Source organism: Chiloscyllium plagiosum, unplaced genomic scaffold (genome assembly GCF_037043375.1).
Source record: "Chiloscyllium plagiosum isolate Xiang-an unplaced genomic scaffold, Cpla_swu_hap1 HiC_scaffold_18, whole genome shotgun sequence".
Taxonomy (NCBI): domain Eukaryota; kingdom Metazoa; phylum Chordata; class Chondrichthyes; order Orectolobiformes; family Hemiscylliidae; genus Chiloscyllium; species Chiloscyllium plagiosum.
Window position 1 is genome coordinate 36,870,307 of NW_028270156.1, and position 21,240 is coordinate 36,891,546.

At 40.0% G+C, this 21,240-nt stretch overlaps 1 protein-coding gene across 1 annotated transcript; it reads left to right on the forward strand.

Annotated features, from left to right (window-relative positions):
- Positions 1 to 914: 914 nt before the first annotated feature.
- LOC122557776 (uncharacterized) lies at positions 915 to 12,129 on the forward strand. The gene is made up of 3 exons (XM_043705775.2): positions 915 to 1,232; positions 5,869 to 6,728; positions 10,161 to 12,129. The coding sequence occupies exons 1-3, from the start codon at positions 1,130 to 1,132 to the stop codon at positions 10,365 to 10,367; spliced, it is 1,170 nt and encodes a 389-aa protein (XP_043561710.2). The 5' UTR covers positions 915 to 1,129; the 3' UTR covers positions 10,368 to 12,129.
- The last annotated feature ends 9,111 nt before the right edge of the window (positions 12,130 to 21,240 follow it).

The following is a 21,240-nucleotide window of genomic DNA, read 5'->3' on the forward strand; positions in this document are numbered from 1 at the left end:
TCTCAAAATGGAGAAAAAGGAGTACTTACTATCGATCCAAGGATCTTGTGGGGGCATTTCCACCCGTTATATGGTGCTATCATACATGAAGTCATGTTCTGAACTTTTTTTGCCATTTTTCTTATAAATGAAATCCTTTGTAATACATTTAACTGTATATAATAGCTACTAAGCAGAACTGTAAAACTACAGTTCCAATATACAATAGGTTAGCTATTGAAACATTTGGCGAGTTAGGATATTTATTTTGGTTATGGATGTCAAATTACTATCAGTCGTTCATAGGGGTGAAATTTCAATTCGGTGCAGAAAATAAGCACGGTTCGGCGAAGAAATCTTCATCACTACCTGGCCCCACATCTGTGTGAATACAGGCACACAGGAACGTGGTTGACTTTTAACTGTCCTCTGAAGCGGTTCGCAAGGAGCTCAGCTGGAAATCACACAATCTTGTTTTGCAATCTGCGACCAGCAGGAGGCCCTGTAAAAATTGGAAGAGCTTTTCTACTCACTAGTAAATGCCTGACACGGCTACACTCATGAATTTCTACAATTGCATTATCGCCATTCTTGAACATTATAGAATGAAGGGTTTTTTTTTACATACCAAGAGGTGGGGTTGAGGTTAATGATAAACGCTGATCTCATTGGATAGCAGATTAGATTCATATTGTCCCCAGTCTTGATGCTCCTTGTTATATTTTGCGGTCTTTTCATTCATTGTAGATCAAGGAAAACAGTGTGTGTGTGTATGGAAAGTTATAGACGCAGTTTAGGGGTGGTTTCCTGTGTGACGTGTGGAAATTTTGCTCAAAGCGAGAAAACCACGCTGCTTAGAGCTGTTCCGTTTCAATAAGGAGTTGAGCTCTGATAATTAAGTAACCAGTTCCACCACTCGCTAATCAGCATTGCTGATTTTGAAAACCGGTCAGAGTGGACTGACTATAATAGGTTGATACGTGATTAGATAGGATTGGATAATAACAGTGAGAATCCTGCTGCACAACATACTATTTTAAGAGAAAAGAGAGCACTCCGGATTGCTTTCGTTTGTTTGTCTGACTATATCGGGACTTAGCTGCTGATTGATGCGGTTCTGGTAAACGCATATGTACATTGAAAACTCTTCATGATCAGCGTTGTCGCCTCATTCTCTGTGCTATGGCACCTCGGAGTTGCTCTGATGGGTGGTCTCTCAGAATTCTTTGGGTTATCAATAAGACTGCACGCAGGTGGGTGGAATACGAGTATTTGCCAGAGAGAATGCAGTGTGAAAACCTCGAAACATGTTAGTGCACCTTCGAGTGATTGGGACCAGACCCTCGGTAGCAAAGTAGGCACAACTGGCACTTTCCTAAAAGTTGTTCTGTTGTCGTCGGGCTGTTGGAAGTTCTTCCCCACTTGAACTGAAATTGTAAAGCAGAATATGCTAAAGAGGGGGCGATAAACTTAAGTTTTTGAGGTCGTGAGGCGGCAGTAGCCGCTCTGGAGCGCCGACTAAGTTATAATAGTTGTACTACTGGTCTCACACTCAGCGGGTTGATGACCATTTTCAAGCCTCGAAATGCCATCACAGTGGAGATGGTGTTGGCTCAACTGCATTAAATTCGTATTAATTTGTTTCCAAGTGTTGCTGGCTCCTCGACTTTAGCGGACTCCCAGACTGCTGCTCTTGATTTTTTTTTTTAAAAAAGGAGCATAAAGTCTTAAACTTGTTTGTGCCATTCCTTATGTTGTCTAAAATGCCCCTTTTTGATTGGTATAGTTTCTAATTACTTGTTCTCCTGCACCTTGGAAAGCGAAACTCCGTTCTGTGTACTTCCCTTGGTTTTTTTTCTGCATGGTTCTGGGTCCATGTAATCCCTTCTAAGCACATGTCGGTGTTTGCAAAGAGGAATACTTAATATGTCTGCAGTATTAAATTAAATATTCAGTTTATAAACTTGAAACATTTTTGAGCTACATTTGAAGCAAGTGTTTCATTTCTAGTTCTGCATCACAAATGAGACTTCTGTTTTTTTATTTTATTGGCTGCAGCCACATTATAGGTAAATGGTTAACTTGCTTGAGACTTTTGAGCCATTGAAAATGAACCTGCAAGAACCTTGACTCTCAACATTAAATTTAGAGTGCACTTAACAGGGTAGGATAGAGAGTCTGTGGAATTCTTTGCTGCTGAGACTGGGTTACGATAAGGAATCCAAGGGCTATAGCAAAAGGCAGGATAGTGGACTTCTAGACTATCAGCCATAATCTCATTGAATGGTGGATCAGACTCTAGACTGGCCTACTTTCACTCCAATGTCTTATTCTATCTGTCATCGTTTCCAATATGAATCATAGCTCCTGGAATCCTCCCCTCTCATTCCAAGTTGTCCTCCACCTTGGCAACAAGCAGGCAAAACAGCCTTTGAATGGCATGGAACAACACTTATTCCCATGATTATGCTGTCTGATATCATTGGAACATTTGTTTTCACTACTCCCCAACCCATTTCTGTACCACAGTGGCATGGATGGTTGAATCCAGAAAATAGACTGTGCTTTTATCCACGTGAGCAACACAAAAATCTTGAGACTTGCATGCGAACAGGACCAAGAACCCTGTAGTGTTGCACATTGAGTCCCCTTTACCTGACTGACTCACAATCAGGGATTTGTACAGCCAGTTGGTTTCTTACTGTGAAATCCAGACCATTCATGTCTGCTGAATTCTTACTGTCAAATGAAGTGGTGGCATACAGGGCTTAAGCACATTTGGATGGTAGAAGTGGTTGTGGGAATGGGTATAGTCTTGAACTAAGTCAGGATATTTGCTTACAATCATTATCCAATAGATTTTGCAGTCTAACATATCCTTATAGATGTTGGGTTAGTTATGATGCCATTAATAGTTGAATATTGTGATGCTCTCTGTCCAGTCAGACATGTCCAAATGTCAACACAGACTTCATAAGCAATTGGAGGACTAGTATTGTCCATACTACTGTATGGTAGTGTTAAGAAGAACCTGTATGAGAGCAGGTAGGGAAGGATGTGTGAATACAGCAGGACATTTAGGGTATCTGACAAATCATCTGAGTGTCTTGTTAATAGTTCGGTATACTTTAATGACAGTACTGCATTTTGACTCCATGAGATCATGTAGAATCATTTCATTTCAAATGTATTTTTTATGATGGGCTAATCATCTCCAAATATATGTATTATACCTAAAAAGGGGTTTTGTTTTGTTCTCTATTGAACTAACAAGTCTATTCAAATAGCAGTTGAATAATTGATGATTGAAGCTCTGTCAACTCTTTTCCAAGGAGTGGTGGGATTGGGGGAGTGACAACCTATTCACTGCAGCAATTTTAGATTTTGTGATGAATGATGAGATTTGGCACAATGGACCAATTTGGATGTGACCTATTTGAATGTTGCATTGTTGGCTTTGTTTCTATTGAAGTTATCACTATAAATAGACCCATTCAAATTCTAAATTCTTCAGATTTGGAGGATTTTTTTTCCCACTAGAGAATGGGAAAATGTGTAACCTTACCGAATAGTCAAAGGCATTGTTGAGAAAGACCACTGTTAAAGGGCCAGTCAGTTGTCCAACTCTCTGTTGCTCAAAATGAGCATAAGTCGAGAGTGTCCTGTTTTATTTTTACAACTAAAGAACCTCCTGAAAAATATCAGTTCCAACTAGATTTTGCAGAGAGGGGGGAAAAAAAACATGTTATTATTTAGGACCTTACTTATCTATCTTAGATCATTTTCATGAAAAAAGTATATTTTTGAAATTTTAAAGCCATCCTAGTTAACTGACTCATACCGAACTATTAATCTAGAAGTTTAGACTAATGTTACCTGGAGATGGGTTCAAAACCCACTATATCAGCTTGTGGAATTTAAGTTCAATTTATAAATCTGGAATATAAAGCTTATCTTAGTAAGGGGCACTATGAAGCTCTCTTCAATTGTGAAAACATACCTGAAAGCAATCTATTATACTTACCTGGTGTGGCCCACACATGATTGCAAATGACAGCAATGTGGTTGACACACAAACTACTCTCTGAACTGGCTTTGTAAGCCATTCAATTCAAGGACCATCTGAATGGGGCCATAAATATTGACATTACCAGTGATTCCCATATCCCTTTCAAGATTTTTCCATTTTAAAAAAAAAATCTGGAATATATGAATGCACTGTAAAACTGTTTGGTGTCTCTTCCAAAAAAAAGTGTGAAGATTGGATTGGAGACTGTGGAAACAACCATTCAAAACTTCTATGCTGCAACCCCAAATGTAAGATGCACTTGAAGGGAATACCAGTGTTGTAGTTCTGTAGTCTGTTCTGGTTGTAAAGACTCTATCCCAATAAAGGAATGGAATTTTACTTTCAATATTCTGTTAAAGTAACTCTTTGAGACGGCTTAGGAAATCCCTGATGGACTTGACCTGTAAGCCTGTTTTGCTTTGTCCTGGAGATTGAACTCTGTGGTAGCCAGGAATATAAAACTCTTAGAGTCATAGAATATGTACAGCATGGAAACAGACCCTTCGGTCCAATCTGTCCATGTTGACCAGATATCCCAACCCAATCTAATCCCAGTTTACATTATTACCTTTTATTTACCAATGGCATCACTGTTACACTGTAACATAAATACCTTCAAGTCAGGCTTGAACTAAGGTTTTAAAACCATTAGCAGAGTAGTGGCAGCAGCTTTTATGCCTCAGAATAGCCTGAGACAGCTCTTTATTGTTGCAAACAAGCTGTCTTTATACAGAAATTGGTATTAAAATTATAAAAACATCACGACCTTAATCAGATAAGCAGCAATAAAATGGCAAAAGTTTGTAGAGGAAGAGAAACTCATTGACAGGTCTGAGTATGCTTGACTTATTAAGCTATGTGCACAAAATGGGAACCCTGATCAAGCCAAGCCAAATGGCCAATTGCTTTTGCTAGATAAGCTTCCCTTTTAACAGTACTTCATAATCGGAGACTAGTCTAAACCATGTGGAAAAGGTCATGAGGTAGCCTCATTCAGGGAACATGCCCAGTTGTCCAGTATCTTTGTCCTACAAAATGACTTTTTTCTTTTTAAAATAATCTTAGATTCTGACAATGCAAATTTAAATTCATTACATTCCCAGATCTTGAACTCCAGGGAACAACACGCATGTGTGTCTGTCTCACATACATCAACATCTTCCAACTTTCTTACTATGTCAGTTTCAGCCTTTGTGTTTTCCAAGCTTCTAAGGGTAATGTGACATTCACATTCCAGAACAGTCAAAATTAGGGAGCTGAGCTTCATTAAATTCAAATCTGCTCAGTGTGGTATATCTGCAAATGTATCAGGATTGTTCTATTCTATGCATAATCCACTCAGCTTATTAAATTACAAGTTATTTTCCTGTTGAGTATGAGATTTGTTAAGAGTCTTCGATCTAAACCAGAAGCTCAGTTATCCAACATCCCACTGTGAAATATGTGCAGCTTCCAGCCCCCAGGGTGAGAAGGAAGTACTGCCACACATTCCTCAAATGAACAAATATTATCACTTTATCCATTGACACTAAGAACAGATGTCCTTAATTCCTCTAAACAAATGCACACCCCCTTCCCTCACCCGGTGGTTAAGTGCTTTCCTACATCTCCTGTAGCAGATGTGTAAGGCTTCAAGCTTTCTCAACCCCTCCGTAATGTTGGAAAGGGCTAAAAGAAAACTGAAGTGTTCTACATTTGGCCTTGTGCATGGTTTATCCCATCCTAATATTTATATCAATCAATGCTTGGTATGTCTTATTTTTGATCAGTGGATGTTATGCCATTCCTATCAATCTGATCTTGAATTTGATATCTTACAGTTCTTCAGTTATGCAGAGCAGTGCTTAATCAGCTTGTAGAAGAGACACCATTAAACAGCAGTCAAGTTGAAGATGTTAAAAGAATTGACAAAAAATTATTGATCTTCACCTGGTTTGGAAGAATGAATACTACTTATGAAAGAAGTAGTGTTCAATATGGGTGTAAACAGCAAGATAACCTAACTACTGCACAGTTTAACTCAACCAAATTCAACCAGATAGAAATTACCAGCAAAGGACCTTCCGATTATCCAATTACATTAGAAGATCATTCTACACAATGTACTGAGTGGAACTGCAGCCAGCATTATCTGAACAAATTTAACCAAGATCATTTTGAGCATCATCATGAGTGTGTAGCTATCAATCATTTCAGCTGTCATTGTATGATTCCAAAACGTTCAATATCTCCATCAGAATGGAACAAGATGATGACTAATAGAGAAGATCACAATTCTACTGATAGCGAAGAGTGGGAGGACTCGGAGGAAGATTCTGAAATAGTATGTAGCAGTGATGATTCACTTAGTGATGTGAGTGATCAAGAACTGAATGAAGTGCCCTGGAAATCTTCCTTCATTGCAGACCCTGATAATCTTTTGAACTTCACAGCTTGTCTTAGCAGCTCTTCTACAAAAAGGAAAGCAAGTTTGGATTTGAATACACAGGGTTTACTAGATTGTGAGAGTGGAAGAAAAAGCTTAATCAAAGTAAAATTCTCAACTTTACAAAAACCAGTACATTTTAGATACTACTGTATACCTGACACTGGAGAAAATATCAGATTTTGTATAAGGAAAGTGTCGGCAAAATCTGTAAAAGGAGAGGACAACAAAGTGGAAAAACCATCTGTTAAGAAGGTAGGTCATCTCAATAATGCCTGTCTCTTGATCACTCTCTACTTATCCGCTCCAACAGCTTTCTAACTGTCTTTGGTTTCATTACAAAGGAATGTACAAACAGAAAATGCAGGAAATACTAAATTGGGCAGCATCCATGGACTAGGAAATAGTTTAATGTTTCAAATTGCTGGTATTTTATTATTATCTCACTTATTTTCCATCAGCTTCCCTTTTTTTTTGGTCGTTTAGTCACTTGTAGTTCCTGTCGTGCTCATGTCGCTCGACTTGTAATTGAGAGGCACAATGATTTGGGGATACTTCAAATGCAAGCGTAGTAATGAGTGAAATTTAAACTCTATTAGTAAAATTTTCCAAATGAACATTGGTGACTTTCATGGTAATCATTATGATCCTTATTTTTTTTTAAAAAGTAAAACCCATGTGGTTCACCAATGTTTTCTTAGTGCAGGAAATCTGTCATCCTTGACTGGTCTGGTCTGCGTGTGATTTCAAGCACCTGACAATGTGATTTAACACTTAAGTACCCTCTGAAATTCCCTACTGAGTGACTCAATTCAGGGAGAACAAGGGATAGGCAACAATTATTGTCCTTGCCAATGATGCCCACATCACATGAAAGAGTAAAGGAGACAAAAACCCTTTCTCCTCCCCACTTTATCTGGTTTTGTAATTTGCCTTAAGTATTTATCTCTGTCTCCCATTCTGATAGTCTGTTAGCTTGAAATATTTCGATGCTGCTCATCTTGATGAGTATTCTTATCTTTGCAGTTTTTTTTAATGTTAAGCTTTTTTCAAAAAAAAAATCCTCTTGTGTCCACCTAATTGTTCTGCACAACTCTTTTATGTGGTCATTTTACCTTCAAATCTGTAAAGGGTCAAGGCTGTATTACAGAAGGAGGATCTTCTTGAAGCCTACTTCTAGTCTCATCTTGACTTCAAAACACTATTCATAGGCCATTCTAAGTTTATTGGACAATTTCTCTGCTCTAACCATTCAGCCTGTCTTTTCTATACCTGATCTCTGCAAGGACAACTCAGCTAATTCTACTCCCATGCCTCTTCTGTAGCACTAATAATCTTTTACCTTCAGATAATTGTCCAGTTCTTTCTTTAAGTATATCTTGACCACACACAAACAGTGCATTCTGGGTCCTAACCATCTCCTGTGTAAAATGGTTTCCCTTGTGTTACCTCTGCTACTTCTATTCTTAAATATTGATGTCCTTTGGTTCTTGATGCTACTTCCAATGGAAACTGATAATCCCTATATATTGTTCTAAAGTCATGATTTTTGAACATCTCTGAACAAATGGGAGAAACTGAAGACTGCAGATGCTGGAGATCAGAGTCCAGAGTGTGGTGCAGCATTCTCCTGCCTGACCTGCTGTGCATCTCTAAGAAAATACCGTATTCTCTACATTACAAATAGCTGAGGTGGTTGTTTTGTTTAATCTAGCCTTCTAATTCTGTCATTATTTTTGTAAAACCTTTCTGCACACTAACCAATACCTTTTTTTAAAAATATATATCCTTTCAAAACTTTGGAACTCCGGGTTTGACATCAGTAGAGGCCAGATCAGTATTTTGTTGGGATTCTTCATAATCTTAGTTTTTAACACCTTGTGCAATTATTCATAAAGCCTAGGATTGCATGCTTTAGTAATCACTTTATCAACCGTCCTCTTTAACAACTTGCACCCAAAAATCACTGTCTGATTACTCTTGGTCTCCCTTAGAAATTGACCCATTATTTTATGTCGACTCTTCTTCATCTGTACCATGTTCAAATGTTCCACCTTTATCTTAAACTTATTATCCTCGATGTTCATAATACTTCCAATTCTTTTGCTCATCTAGAAATTTTGAAACGGTGCTCTGTAGACTCTCTCTCTCTCAGGAGAAAGTGATTACTGCAGATGTTGGAGATCAGAGTCAAAAAGTGCAGCACTGGAAAAGCACAACCGGTCAGGCAGCATCTGAGGAGCAAGAAAATCCATGTTTCAAGCATGAGCTCTTGAGGAATCATTCTCATAGATCAAGAGGAAGAGTGGAGAAAGTGAGGTCTGCAGATGCTGGAGATCAAAGTTGCAACTTTATTGCTGGAACAGCACAGCAGGTCAGGCAGCATCCAGGGTACAGGAGATTCGACGTTTCGGGCACAGGCCCTTCCTCAGGAATCAAGAGGAAGAGTGGCTGATCTTTGCAGTTACAGTTGACCTTTCTTTTTGTCATTTCTATCCATGATGTTACTGTCCCTTTTTATTCCATGCATTTTGACTTTCCTAAGAAGCCTATTAAGTTGGCCTTTAGCAAAAGCTTTTTGAAAGTCCATGTTACCACAAGCAAAAATGTAATCAAATTATTCCAAATGTGAAACAAGTGTTATTGGAGAATCTGAGCAAGTCCAGCAGCATTTGCAGAGAGAAATAATTTAATGCTTTTGAGTCCAGTGATCCTTCTTAAGACCAGAGTATAATCGAGAAAATAGTATTTATGCTGATGACAAGAGCTGGGGAAGTTGGGGGTGGGGGTTGGAGGAGTGAAGAGATAGATGGAGATTAAGCCCAGAGTGAAAAAGAAGAAAAAGTGCAAGTACACAAAGGGATATTTGTTTGTAAGTCAAGGGAGAAAATAAATTTAGGCTATAATAGGACTGAGTGGGTGAAAAAGGGTTGGCTTTGCTGAAAGCAATTCATATCATAACAGGACTTGGAATATGGGGATGGGTAAAAGATGTGGAAGTAGGTGGTCCAGCTGTAAAGTTATTGAACTTGATATTGAGTTTTGAAAGCCACGAGGTCACCAAGTGGAAGATGAGATCCTCTAGCTTACACTCCGCCTTGGATCACTGCAGCAGGCTGGAGACACATATTTGCATGGAAACACGATGGTGTAATAAGTGAGTCAGTTGAAAGCTCAGAATCATTATTACGGACAGAACATAGGTACTCTGCATAATTGTTAGCCAGTCTGCATTTCACTCCTCCAGTGTAGAGGAGACCACATTGTGATCAGCGAATACAGTGGTCTCCTGGATGACCACTTTGTGGAGCACTGACTTAGTCTGTAAAAACTGTGTTCGTCACTTACAATGTGGTCTCCATGCTGATTGTTTGCAAGGCTGGTTGAGCACCTCAGAACAGTATTTGCACCATTAAATATTATTCAACTACTATAAATCATTTTGTAAATAAGCTGGGCTGTATTGAGAATTATGCCAAAACCAATTTAAGGTCATCAGCTGGGTTTAGTATGATGTATTTGTATGATTCAGTAGCAATACATATTCTCAGGACTCTGTTTTATCTATTCAAAACAAATTTGTACATGTGTTTGATTTTTAAACTGTTTAGGTCAGCAAGTTTCAGAAATTTACATAGCATTTCACTCTTTAAGAGAGTTTACTTATTTTTGCTTTTCTTTTTTCAGGTCAGATTTTCTCCTTTCGTTGAAGTTCACAAAATGGTCACATGGTCCTTCGCATCAAGGGAAGCGCGCAAGGGCCAATGGATGCAGATAGCTCTTGACAGGATGAGATTTCTGGACAGAATTCAAGCTACAGAGGAGGCTATTAGTTACTGTTTACAGACAAATCACAGGAACAAAATATTGGAAAGAAATTCACAGCTATGCTAGATTTGAGGAATCCTTACCAGTACTTAGTCGCCAAAATACTTCATGGATATACTCTCTAAGTGACAGTTAAGCACATGATTTGCTGGTTACAGTACGGAGTAGGAATGACCAGGACCATTCAGTACAGTGAGATTTGCATTAATCATATTTCCACATAAAACTTGAATTTTTGTCAGAGAGACCACAATTTCATTAAGTATTTGTTCAGGGCCACAAAACTCAGTATGTGAATGATATTCTGGAATACATTTATGATCCAGCTGAGCTTCTGCAGATTTGTCTGTTTGGGAAGGCATTTCTGCTCAACTGGTATGGGTGCATAGGAAGGGAGCATGAAGTGCTGATCATTACTTGGGTAAGTTGGCAAATCCTGTATTTTTAATTAAACCATTTAATTATGGTAAAGAACACAGACAGCATTATCTTGTTTGAATAGTAAGGGGTGGAAAGAAAATGATAGCAAATCCTCAATTAAATTGCAACAATTGCAGATGTAAAAAAAAAGTGGGTATCTGAGCACTGTGGTGTAGGCAACAAATTCTCCAGTTGTTTTGGTCCATGTATGATTAATGCAGAGCAATGACCTTACATTAAATTGGCAGTCTAATTATAATCTAGTAAAACTTTTGAATAGTTTATTCAACATAATGCCATGGCGAATATTGAAGTAAGTGTTAGTGATTGTTGCTTTTGCTTTTTTGCTACTCAATCTTGCTGAAACAAATTGCCTATGGAAGAATAAATTAAGTATCTGAAGATCTTGTGTTGCAGTGGTAGGCCCCTTTCTCTGATTCAGGTGGCTTGGTTGCAATACCAATCTGCTTTAAAGCTGTGTAGTACCATCTGTGAGCAAGTTGATTTTGAAAATGTTTGCTTAAATGAAGTGCTGTTACAGGTGCCTCCTAAGACATGAATTGGTTGTTTTCTCCATACTTTAAGAGTTCCTGGTTTTGTTGCAGTAGTCATTGAAACAAAACCGCTCTGAATCTGCATCCTTTCAAGCAGACCAGCAAGAGATTGTGCTTGAACTGTTTGCTGAAGTCACTTGGTACTACCTGTACAGATCACTGTTGTTGATCTCTACAGATTGTTCATAGCCATTTGAGGAAATTTCTGCACTTGAAGTTCAAGTTTCTGTAGGCAGTAGGTGCTTATAATGGTGCACTGAGTCCACAGCAGCAGGATTTCAAATTAGTGCACAACCACTCTGACTGAAATAGCTTTGGCACACAAAGGTAGCATTGGAAGATTTGGGTAAAAATATCTCATGGTGTTTTATGTGGTCATAATCAAATCTGAGTGAAATACTATATTCTCACATTGAAGGTTTTATTGTATCTTGTGTAAATTGTACAAAACTAATGTTTTGATTTTCTATATTAAATATTGCTTTCATGTTTTTGTTCTGATCAACCTTGATGTTGTGTGTATTTGTCTCTGCAAATGGAATATTTTGAACATGTACTCCTTTAAAAAATTAGTAGGCCAGCATACTGAAGCAGTAGTTAAGAGGGAAATGAGGAACCCATTTTTGTTTCCATTAATCATAGTCCTTGCTGGAGTCCACAAATGGTTACAACAAAACAACAACTAAGTAATGTAAAGCATTGCTAAATGTTTTTTGTGAAAGGTATATGTTACAGCTGTTGGGTATTTCTTTAGATTTAGCATTCATGGCCTTGCTTGTAGAGGACCATTTGCCTGAAAACAGGAGTTGGTAATGAACCTGTTCTTTACTTTAAAATCAATGTAAATATCTCAAGACCCCAAGATTTTAAATGAGAATCCTTATCAATGTATCTCTCATTATTGCAATAGATCACCAGCTGCCATCTCTTCATTCTGAGAATCTGTTCGAAGTGCTTCTGTGCTTTCTGCAATGAATTTAGCAGGCACATTAATTGATAAGTATTCTGTTCAGAGATTTGTAGTAAACTTGGTCGCAGACACTTGTCATTAAACTGCTTTGAAACCTTTTTTTTTTATTTCTGCATGGCTTTTTGATTCCACTGTCATTTTTGTTCTACTCTGCATCTCTTATGGCCTCAGGCTGACTGATCTTTGCAAATTGTGGTTGAAAATACAGCTCCAAACTTACTAATATATGTTTAAGTTTGACTTTTTAATGTTGAACACTTTTGAGATAAATGCTCTGAAATATTAATTATTTCAAAGCTTATGTCAAAATAGTTCTATTCAAGACAGATGGCTCAGTGGTTAGCACTGCTGCCTCGCAGCGCCAGGGACCCGGGTTCGATTCCATTCTCAGGCGACTGTCTGTGTGGAGTTTGCACATTCTCCCTGTGTCTGCGTGGGTTTCCTCCGGGTGCTCTGGTTTCCTCCCACAGTCCAAAGATGTGCAGGTCAGGTGAATTGGCCATGCTAAATTGCCCATAGTGTTAGGTGCATTAGTAGGGGAATGGGTCTGGGGTCATTTACTCTTCGGAGGGTCGGTGTAGACTTGTTGGGCCGAAGTGCCTGTTTCCGCACTGTAGGGAATCTAATCTAATCTAATCTAATCTAATTATTGTTGCATTATTCATTTTAGCTGGTTTTATGCCATTTAAGTTGCAAACATTCATTTTGCCCCAGCCTGCATTCAACAACATCTTGGTGTATTTGTTTAGTGCAAATTGCAGGGATATACAAAAGATTGCAGTTTTATCATGCTGACTTGACACAGTTGGTGTCATTAATGATCTCCGAATCCAAATTGTTGCAGTGCTGACAGAAGCCATTTGTCCCATCATTTTCTGTGCCAGCTCTGAATGTTTTGACTTGGTGCCAAACTCCTGCCTTTCCCCATAACCATACATATTGCAAGTTCATTAAATAGAAATGATAGCTTCTTCAGTGCTGTGATTTAACCCACCTCCAGGCAGTGCATTCCAGATCCAACTATTTATGTAAAGTCTTTGCTCGCTTTGGAATTGCTTGTTTTGACATGACTTTACTGTGTGCCTTCTCATCTTCAATCCTTTTACAAGTAGGAACAATTCCTCCCTCCCAATTTTTCTTCACAGAAAACAATCCCAACTTTTCCAATTAACCCTCGTAACTAACATTTCTCAACATATAACAATTCTCATAAGCCTCTTCCTCACTTTTCTCCAATGCATTTCCTAAAATGTCTCACCCTCAATTCTTTATGGTATTCCAGTTGAGGTCTGACCAGAGTTCTATACAATTCAGCATCGCCTCCCTAATTTTGAACACCCTGCCCCTATTAGTAAAACCGTGGAAACTTTTTTTAAACTTGACTTATCACCTTGAACGATTTATGCATCCAGGTATATCAAAGTCATACAGCATGAAAATAGACCCTTCCGTTCCAACCAGTTCAGGCTGACCATTATTCCAAACTAAACCAGTCACACCTGCCTGCACTTGGCTGTATTCCTTCAAACATTTCTTATTCATGTACTTATTCAAATGTTGCAAGTGTTGTATCTTTACCTGCATCCCATCACTCCCTCCAAAAGTTAATTCCATATACAAACAACCTTTTTTTTAAAGTAGTTGCCCCTCATGTCTTTAAATCTTTCCCTTCACCTTTTAAAAATATGTCCCCTAGTCCTGAAATTCCTCAACCTGTGGGAAAAGACACTTACCATTCATCTTTATCTATACCCCTCATGACCTGATACACCTCTCTAAGGTCACCTCTCAACCTCTCATGCTCCAGTGAAAAATGTTCCAGCCTATTTAATGTCTCCTTAGAACTGAAATTATCCACTCCCAGCAGTACCTTGGTAATTTTTTTCTGAATCCTCTCTAGCTTAATATCCTTCCCCTAAAAGGGTTACCAAAACTGGATGCAGTACTACAAAAAAAGTTTTTTGTACAACCTCAACATTGTCTCAACTCCTATACTCCTCCAAGGTCTGAACAATGAAGTCAAGCATGGTACAGACCTTAACCACTATATCTATATGTGGTACAAACTTCAAAGAATGAAGTACATGAACCCGCAGGTTTCTCTATTCTACAACAATACTCAAGGCCCTCCTATTAATAAGTCCCACCCTTGTTTTACCAAAATGCAAAACCTCACATTACATTTATCCAAATTCAACAACTGTTTGTTCCTGTATAACATTTTTAAATAGTTTTTTTACATTTTACACATTCTTGCATGTTCTTTTCCACCAAAAAAAATCAATGCACACTTCCCCACATTTGAATTTTAATCTACTGTCTATCCATTCACTTCAACTTATGTATTTTTGAGGTTCTAAACTGTCGTCCTCTGTTTTCAATGTTCCCAAGCTTTTAAAAGTCTATGCATACCATATTGGCAACCTTGCCTTCATCAAACTTCTTTCATTGTTCCAAGTTAGACATTTTTAAAATAAATCCTTACTGATTCCCTTGAATTGACCCACATTTTTCTGTGTAGCCATTAATTTAACTTAATCCAGAATAATTGTGGTTGTTGACTTACTTGCTGAGCTGGTAAGTTTGTTCATAGATATTTTGTCACCATTCCAGGTAATGTTGTTTGTGCACCTCTGGTGAAACTTCAACTTACAAGCTCAGCGAGCAAGTCAGCAACCTCATCCACAAACTGAGCTGCAAATGTTCACTAATACAGTGTTTCTAGAAGTTTCCTGACTGAAGTTAAAGTGAAATTGCTGGGCTTATCACTATCCTTGTTCAAAAATGGAAAATTGCAAGCATTATAACCAGTCTTCTAGCATCATCCGAGGTTGCAAGATTGTTGTCATCGCATTTGCAATTTCTCGTATCTTTTGATATGCTTAGATATATATCATCCACTCATGATACCTTGCCAACTTTAAGTCCTGATAACTTATTCAGTACCACCTCCTTATCAACGTTAAACATATAATGTGACAGAGTTCTGTCCTTTGTCACCGTGGCCTGGACAATATGTAGAAGACAGATGTAAAGTGTTCATTTACTTACTGTCTCAGCCATGTCTCTTACCTCCATGGGTAAATCCCCTTATTCTCCATTTAACACCTTTTTGACTGTTCATGTTCTAACATGGCACTTTTTGATTTCCCTTTTTTATATTGACTACCTGAGATTTTTTTCCATATTCTCTCTTTGCGTCCTTTACTTTCTTTCTCACCTCCCTTCTGAGCTTTCTCTTCTACTCAGGTTCGTTCTCATTGGTATTTATCACAAGAAATGTCCTCGACATACCAACGTTAACTTAATTTGTATCTCCTTTTGATCCAAGGGGCTCTGGAATTTTTGTCCCACCTTCCCCTTTTGAGGGAATATATCTTGATTATGTTCTGGCCATCACATCCATGAAAGTAGCCCATTATTTAGCAGTTGTTTTCCCATTAACCACTGGTTCCAATCTATCATGACCCCATTCCATTTTAGCCCCATTATACTCATCCCTCCACACTTAGAATATTCTTAGTCTGGATTATTCAGTGTTAATTTTGCCATCATCATCCTCTACTTTATGACACTATGATCGCTGTCAGTTAATTTTCTTTGACCCACCTCATTCCCAAGAAGGAAATCCTTCTTTTAGATTGGACTGGATACATACTAGACAGTAATGGAGAGAGTCCGATCTTGTGACTGTGTAGAAAAGCCAAAAAGATGATATTGCAACCTTGGCAGTGATGAAAGAAATAGAGTTAAGATAGCAGCAGTAATACTTCACTGGGATTAAGTGAGTGTAATGGCTGCTGCTGGGGAAAATGCTGAATTTTTCCCTTTGCTGAATTTACTTACTTACAGCTTTTAAAATTTATTTTGTGTAGTAAGAATTCCTAATATAAGCTAATATTCATATACCAGTGTGTCCATGATCCACATTGACCACTACAACAAACAAGCTGCAAAAATAATACTTATGATCAATCAAGCAATATTTCACTCTGAGATCTGATTGTCTGGTATTACTATCAGCTGGAATCAATAGATTGGGAAAGACAGAAGCTGGATTGCAGTGAGGGAAGAAAGGGTCAAGCAAGAGATACATGTATTTATCAACTGCAGCTTGTCAATCAGAAGACATTGCATGATGAGGGGAAATGGAGTGTTAGAGGACCTTTAAGTAGGAACATACCATTATCTTCAATGGTATCAGTTATGCTGCTTACCATGGCCTCAGCTTTGGTTGCTTCAATAATGGAATAATTAATGGAATACTCCATCAGGTTGAGGATTTGCATGTGTTTTCACCCGCTGGTTAGGTGCTTCTACTTGTGTACTAAATTGTCCTGTAGGAAAGTTAGAAATATGTCAGTGAATGTGGTTTGAATGACCGTTTATTAGCTGACAGCATGTGTAAACTTAGAGCTATGTGTGAGTCTTCCAATAGTATTAACTATGTGAGGCTAGTGTTACGAAGATGTGGGGTGTACTGTACCTTAAAGAGCTTTAAAGGTAAAGCTACTTGACAGCACCAAGTGCTCTCAATAAAGTAACAATGTAACACTTGGTCAAAAGCTAAATTATCTGGTTGCCTGGAACAGATTCAAATTAGGCCAATCATCTTAAATTATATTCCAAAACACACCAAATTCCAATCCAATTTGAACTGAGTACATTGACAATCTTAAAAGCCAATGACTTAATCCAATGCTTTGAAAGTATAAAACTGAGAAAAATTGAACAGTTGAGAGGAGAACTGCCAAGCCAATGACATCTGTACACTGCCCAGAAAATAGCTCTTTTAAAAGATATCTTTATCAATCAGTAACCAGTGAAGCTGTATCGCCAAGTAGAAGAGAAGACGACCAAAATACAGAGTATAAGAAAAGCTGCCTGGTTTTAAGATAAGACATTTTGTTTTGTAAATCGTAATCAGGAGTTTTATTGGACTCTTCTTATAGAAGGGAAGGTAGGTTAGGGTAAGGGCTTGTAAAACTTGTTAGTTAATTATTTTCTGTTATAATTTAAGAAATAAAGTTGCTAATTTTTACTTTAAATAGTTCTTAGCCACTTGAATTTTATGTATTACTGCACAAGATAAATATTTTCTGTATTGCTGGTTTTAAATTAAGCAGGAGAGTTTACCCATGCCATAACAGTTTGGGGGCTCATCCAGGATTTCAACTGGATAAGACAGATTTGAATAGATTAGTGAAGGTAGTAAAGGAGACTCCAAGACGAGCTGCAAGAGAATCCACAGCGTAGGTAGGGGCTGGGTTTGGAGTTAGTGCCTGATCTCTGCAAAGAATTTGCCTCTGTGGGTAAAGTTTACTCAAAGAATGGGGGAGAAGGACAAGAAGTTTTAATTTTTGAGAGATACAGGAGCTACAGTCACTGAGAGTAAGGGATGAGCGACTATGCACTCTTCCTGATCTGTTACCCAAGAGTGTGGTAATTTGTGGGATAGATGGACAGAAATTTAGCATTTCCCTATGTAAGATGAGGTTGGAGTGCCAACTCAAGATTGGGAAAGTTAGTGTGAGTGATTGACATAGTGTCAGTTCCAGGAATTCAGTTTGTTCTTGGGAATGATTTGACAGACTCCAAGGTGGTAGTGACACTCCTTGTTGTGGAGAAACCCAAGGAAGACCAAAAAACTGAGGGGTTAAAACTGAAATATTCTGGTATTTTCCCAGACTGTGCGGTAACCAGATAGATCCCACTATCATAAGTCGCAGCATGAATTGAAAAGTAAAGAGAAAGATGGAGTTGAGGTTCAGTTAGTGGATACCCTGTTTGATGTAATGGTGCAGGAAAGACCTGAACAGGCAGAAGTGTTTAGTCTTGAAAGGCTAATGGACTTGCAGCAACAAGACCAGATGATAAAAGATATATGTGGCTGTGTACCCTGAAAAGGAGGCAGAGAATATTTCAGAGGGTTATTATCTGAAAGGTAGAATCCTAAGGGTGAAATGGAGACAATGACAGGTTATTGCAGAGCAGAAATAGGCTGAAGTACATCAGTTTGTGTTGATGGTGGCATACAGACAGGTGGTGTTACGGGTAGCACATGAACTACCTTTGGAGATCACCTGGGGTACAAAAGACTCCGGCTAAGGTACAAAAACATTTTTATTGGCCTAGAATGCACAAGGATGTGCCATATTTGCCAAATGGCAAGTATACCACAGGCAGTGGGTGGCATGGTGGCACAGTGGTTAGCACTGCTGCTTCACAATGCCAGAGACCCAGGTTCAATTCCCGCCTCAGGCAACTGTGTAGAGTTTGCACATTCTCCCCATGTCTGTGTGGGTTTCCTCCAGGTGCTCTGGTTTCCCCCCACAGTCCAAAAATGTACAGGTTAGGTGAATTAGCCATGCTAAATTGCCCATAGTATTATTTGAAGGGGTAAATGTAGGGGAATGGGTCTGGGTGGGTTGTTCTTCAGAGGGTCGGTGTGGACTAGTTGGACCGAAGGGCCTGTTCCCCACTGTAAGTAATCTAATCTAATCAGTAATAAAACCAGTACCTTTGTTCCCAATTCCCACATTTGAAGAACCTTTCACGTGGGTTATAATTGATTGTGTAGGTCCCCTCCTGAGAATTAAAAGTGGGAGTCAGTACTTATTAACCATAATGGACAAATCTACCGATTTCCAGAGACAATTCCATTACGGAGTATTAAGGCAAGAAAGGTGGTAGAGAAGTTAGTAGCTTTCCTCACATGGTATGAGCTACCCCGAGAGATTCAGTTGGACCAAGGGTCAAATTTTGCTGCTAGGGTGTTGAAAGAGGTTAAAGATAGCTTAGGTACATAGCACTATAAATCCAGTGCATACCATCCTGAATTCCAGGGGCCATCAGAAATTGAAGACCATACTGAGAGCATACTGTCAGGACGACCTGAATGATTGATTAGGATAAAGGTATCCCATTTGTCTTGTTTGCCATTAGAGATGTCCCAAATGAATCTACTCAGTTTACTCCCTATGAGTTAATATTTGGGTATGAAGTGAGAGGCCCTTTGAAATTAATTTCAGAAAAATTGACTGGGCCGAAGTTGAAGATCTCACACATGGATTATGTATCGAAGCTGAGGGAGAGACTAAATAGAGTAGGTGAGTTAGCTAAACAACACCTAAAGGGGTTCTGGATCAGTGGTGCTGGAAGAGCACAGCAATTCAGGCAGCATCCGAGGACAGGCAAAATCGACGTTTCGGGCAAAAGCCCTTCATCAGGAATAAAGGCAGAGACCCTGAAGCGTGGAGAGATAAGCTAGAGGAGGATGGGGGTGGGGAGAGAGTAGCATAGAGTACAATAGGTCAGTTGGGAAGGAGATGAAGATGATAGGTCAGGGAGGAGAGGGTGGAGTGGATAGGTGAAAAAGGAGCTGGACAGGTCGGACAAGTCAGGGGATCGAGTTGCTGGAGGTTAGAAACTAGGATGAGGTGGGGGAAGGGGAAATGAGGAAACTGTTGAAATCCACATTGATGCCCTGGGGTTGAAGTGTTCCGAGGCGGAAGATGAGGCGTTCTTCCTCCAGGCGTCTGGTGAGGGAGCGGCGGTGGAGGAGGCCCAGCACCTCCATATCCTCGGCAGAGTGGGAGGGGAAGTTGAAATGTTGAGCCACGGGGCGATTTGGTTGATTGGTGCGGGTGTCTCGGAGATGTTCCCTAAAGCGCTCTGCTAGGAGGCGCCCAGTCTCCCCAATGTAGAGGAGACCGCATCGGGAGCAACGGATACAATAGATGATATTAGTGGATGTGCAGGTAAAACTTTGATGGATGTGGAAGGCTCCTTTAGGGCCTTGGATGGAGGTGAGGGAGGAGGTGTGGGCACAGGTTTTACAGTTCCTGCGGTGGCAGGGCAAAGTGCCAGGATGGAAGGGTGGGTCGTAGGGGGGCGTGGACCTGACCAGGTAGTCACGGAGGGAACGGTCTTTGCGGAAGGCGGAGAGGGGTGGGGAGGGAAATATATCCCTGGTGGTGGGGTCTGTTTGGAGGTGGCGGAAATGTCGGCGGATGATTTGGTTTATGCGAAGGTTGGTAGGGTGGAAGGTGAGCACCAGGGGCGTTCTGTCCTTGTTGCGGTTGGAGGGGTTGGGTCTGAGGGCGGAGGTGCGGGATGTGGATGAGATGCGTTGGAGGGCATCTTTAACCATGTGGGAAGGGAAATTGCGGTCTCTAAAGAAGGAGGCCATCTGGTGTGTTCTATGGTGGAACTGCTCCTCCTGGGAGCAGATAGGGCGGAGGCAGAGGAATTGGGAATATGGGATGGCATTTTTGCAAGAGGTAGGGTGGGAAGAGGTGTAATCCAGGTAGCTGTGGGAGTCGGTGGGTTTGTAGAAAATGTCAGTGTCAAGTCGGTCGTCACTGATGGAGATGGAGAAGTCCAGGAAGGGGAGGGAGGTGTCAGAGATGGTCCAGGTAAATTTAAGGTCAGGGTGGAATGTGTTGGTGAAGTTGATGAATTGCTCAACCTCCTCACGGGAGCACGAGGTGGCGCCAATGCAGTCATCAATGTAGCGGAGGAAGAGGTGGGGAGTCATGCCGGTGTAATTACGGAAGATCAACTGCTCTACGTAGCCAACAAAGAGACAGGCATAGCTGGGGCCCATACGTGTGCCCATGGCTACCCCTTTGGTCTGGAGGAAGTGGGAGGATTCAAAGGAGAAATTGTTAAGGGTGAGGTCCAGTTCGGCCAAACGAATGAGAGTGTCGGTGGAGGGGTACTGTTGGGAACGTCTGGAGAGGAAAAAAACGGAGGGCTTGGAGGCCCTGGTCATGGCGGATGGAGGTGTAGAGGGATTGGATATTCATGGTGAAGATGAGGCGTTGGGGGCCGGGAAACGGAAGTCTTGGAGGAGGTGGAGGGCGTGGGTGGTGTCTCGAACGTATGTGGGGAGTTCCTGGACTAGGGGGGATAGGACAGTGTCGAGGTAGGTAGAAATGAGTTCAGTGGGGCAGGAGCATGCTGAGACAATGGGTCGGCCAGGGTGGTCAGG

Excerpts from the sequence above, each read along its gene's own strand:
- LOC122557776 (XM_043705775.2), top strand. The coding sequence starts at position 1,130 with ATGATCAGCGTTGTCGCCTCATTCTCTGTGCTATGGCACCTCGGAGTT. Across the intron at positions 1,233-5,868 it reads ATCAATAAGACTGCACGCAG|TTCTTCAGTTATGCAGAGCA; the intron begins GTGGGTGGAATA and ends GATATCTTACAG. Across the intron at positions 6,729-10,160 it reads AAAAACCATCTGTTAAGAAG|GTCAGATTTTCTCCTTTCGT; the intron begins GTAGGTCATCTC and ends TTCTTTTTTCAG.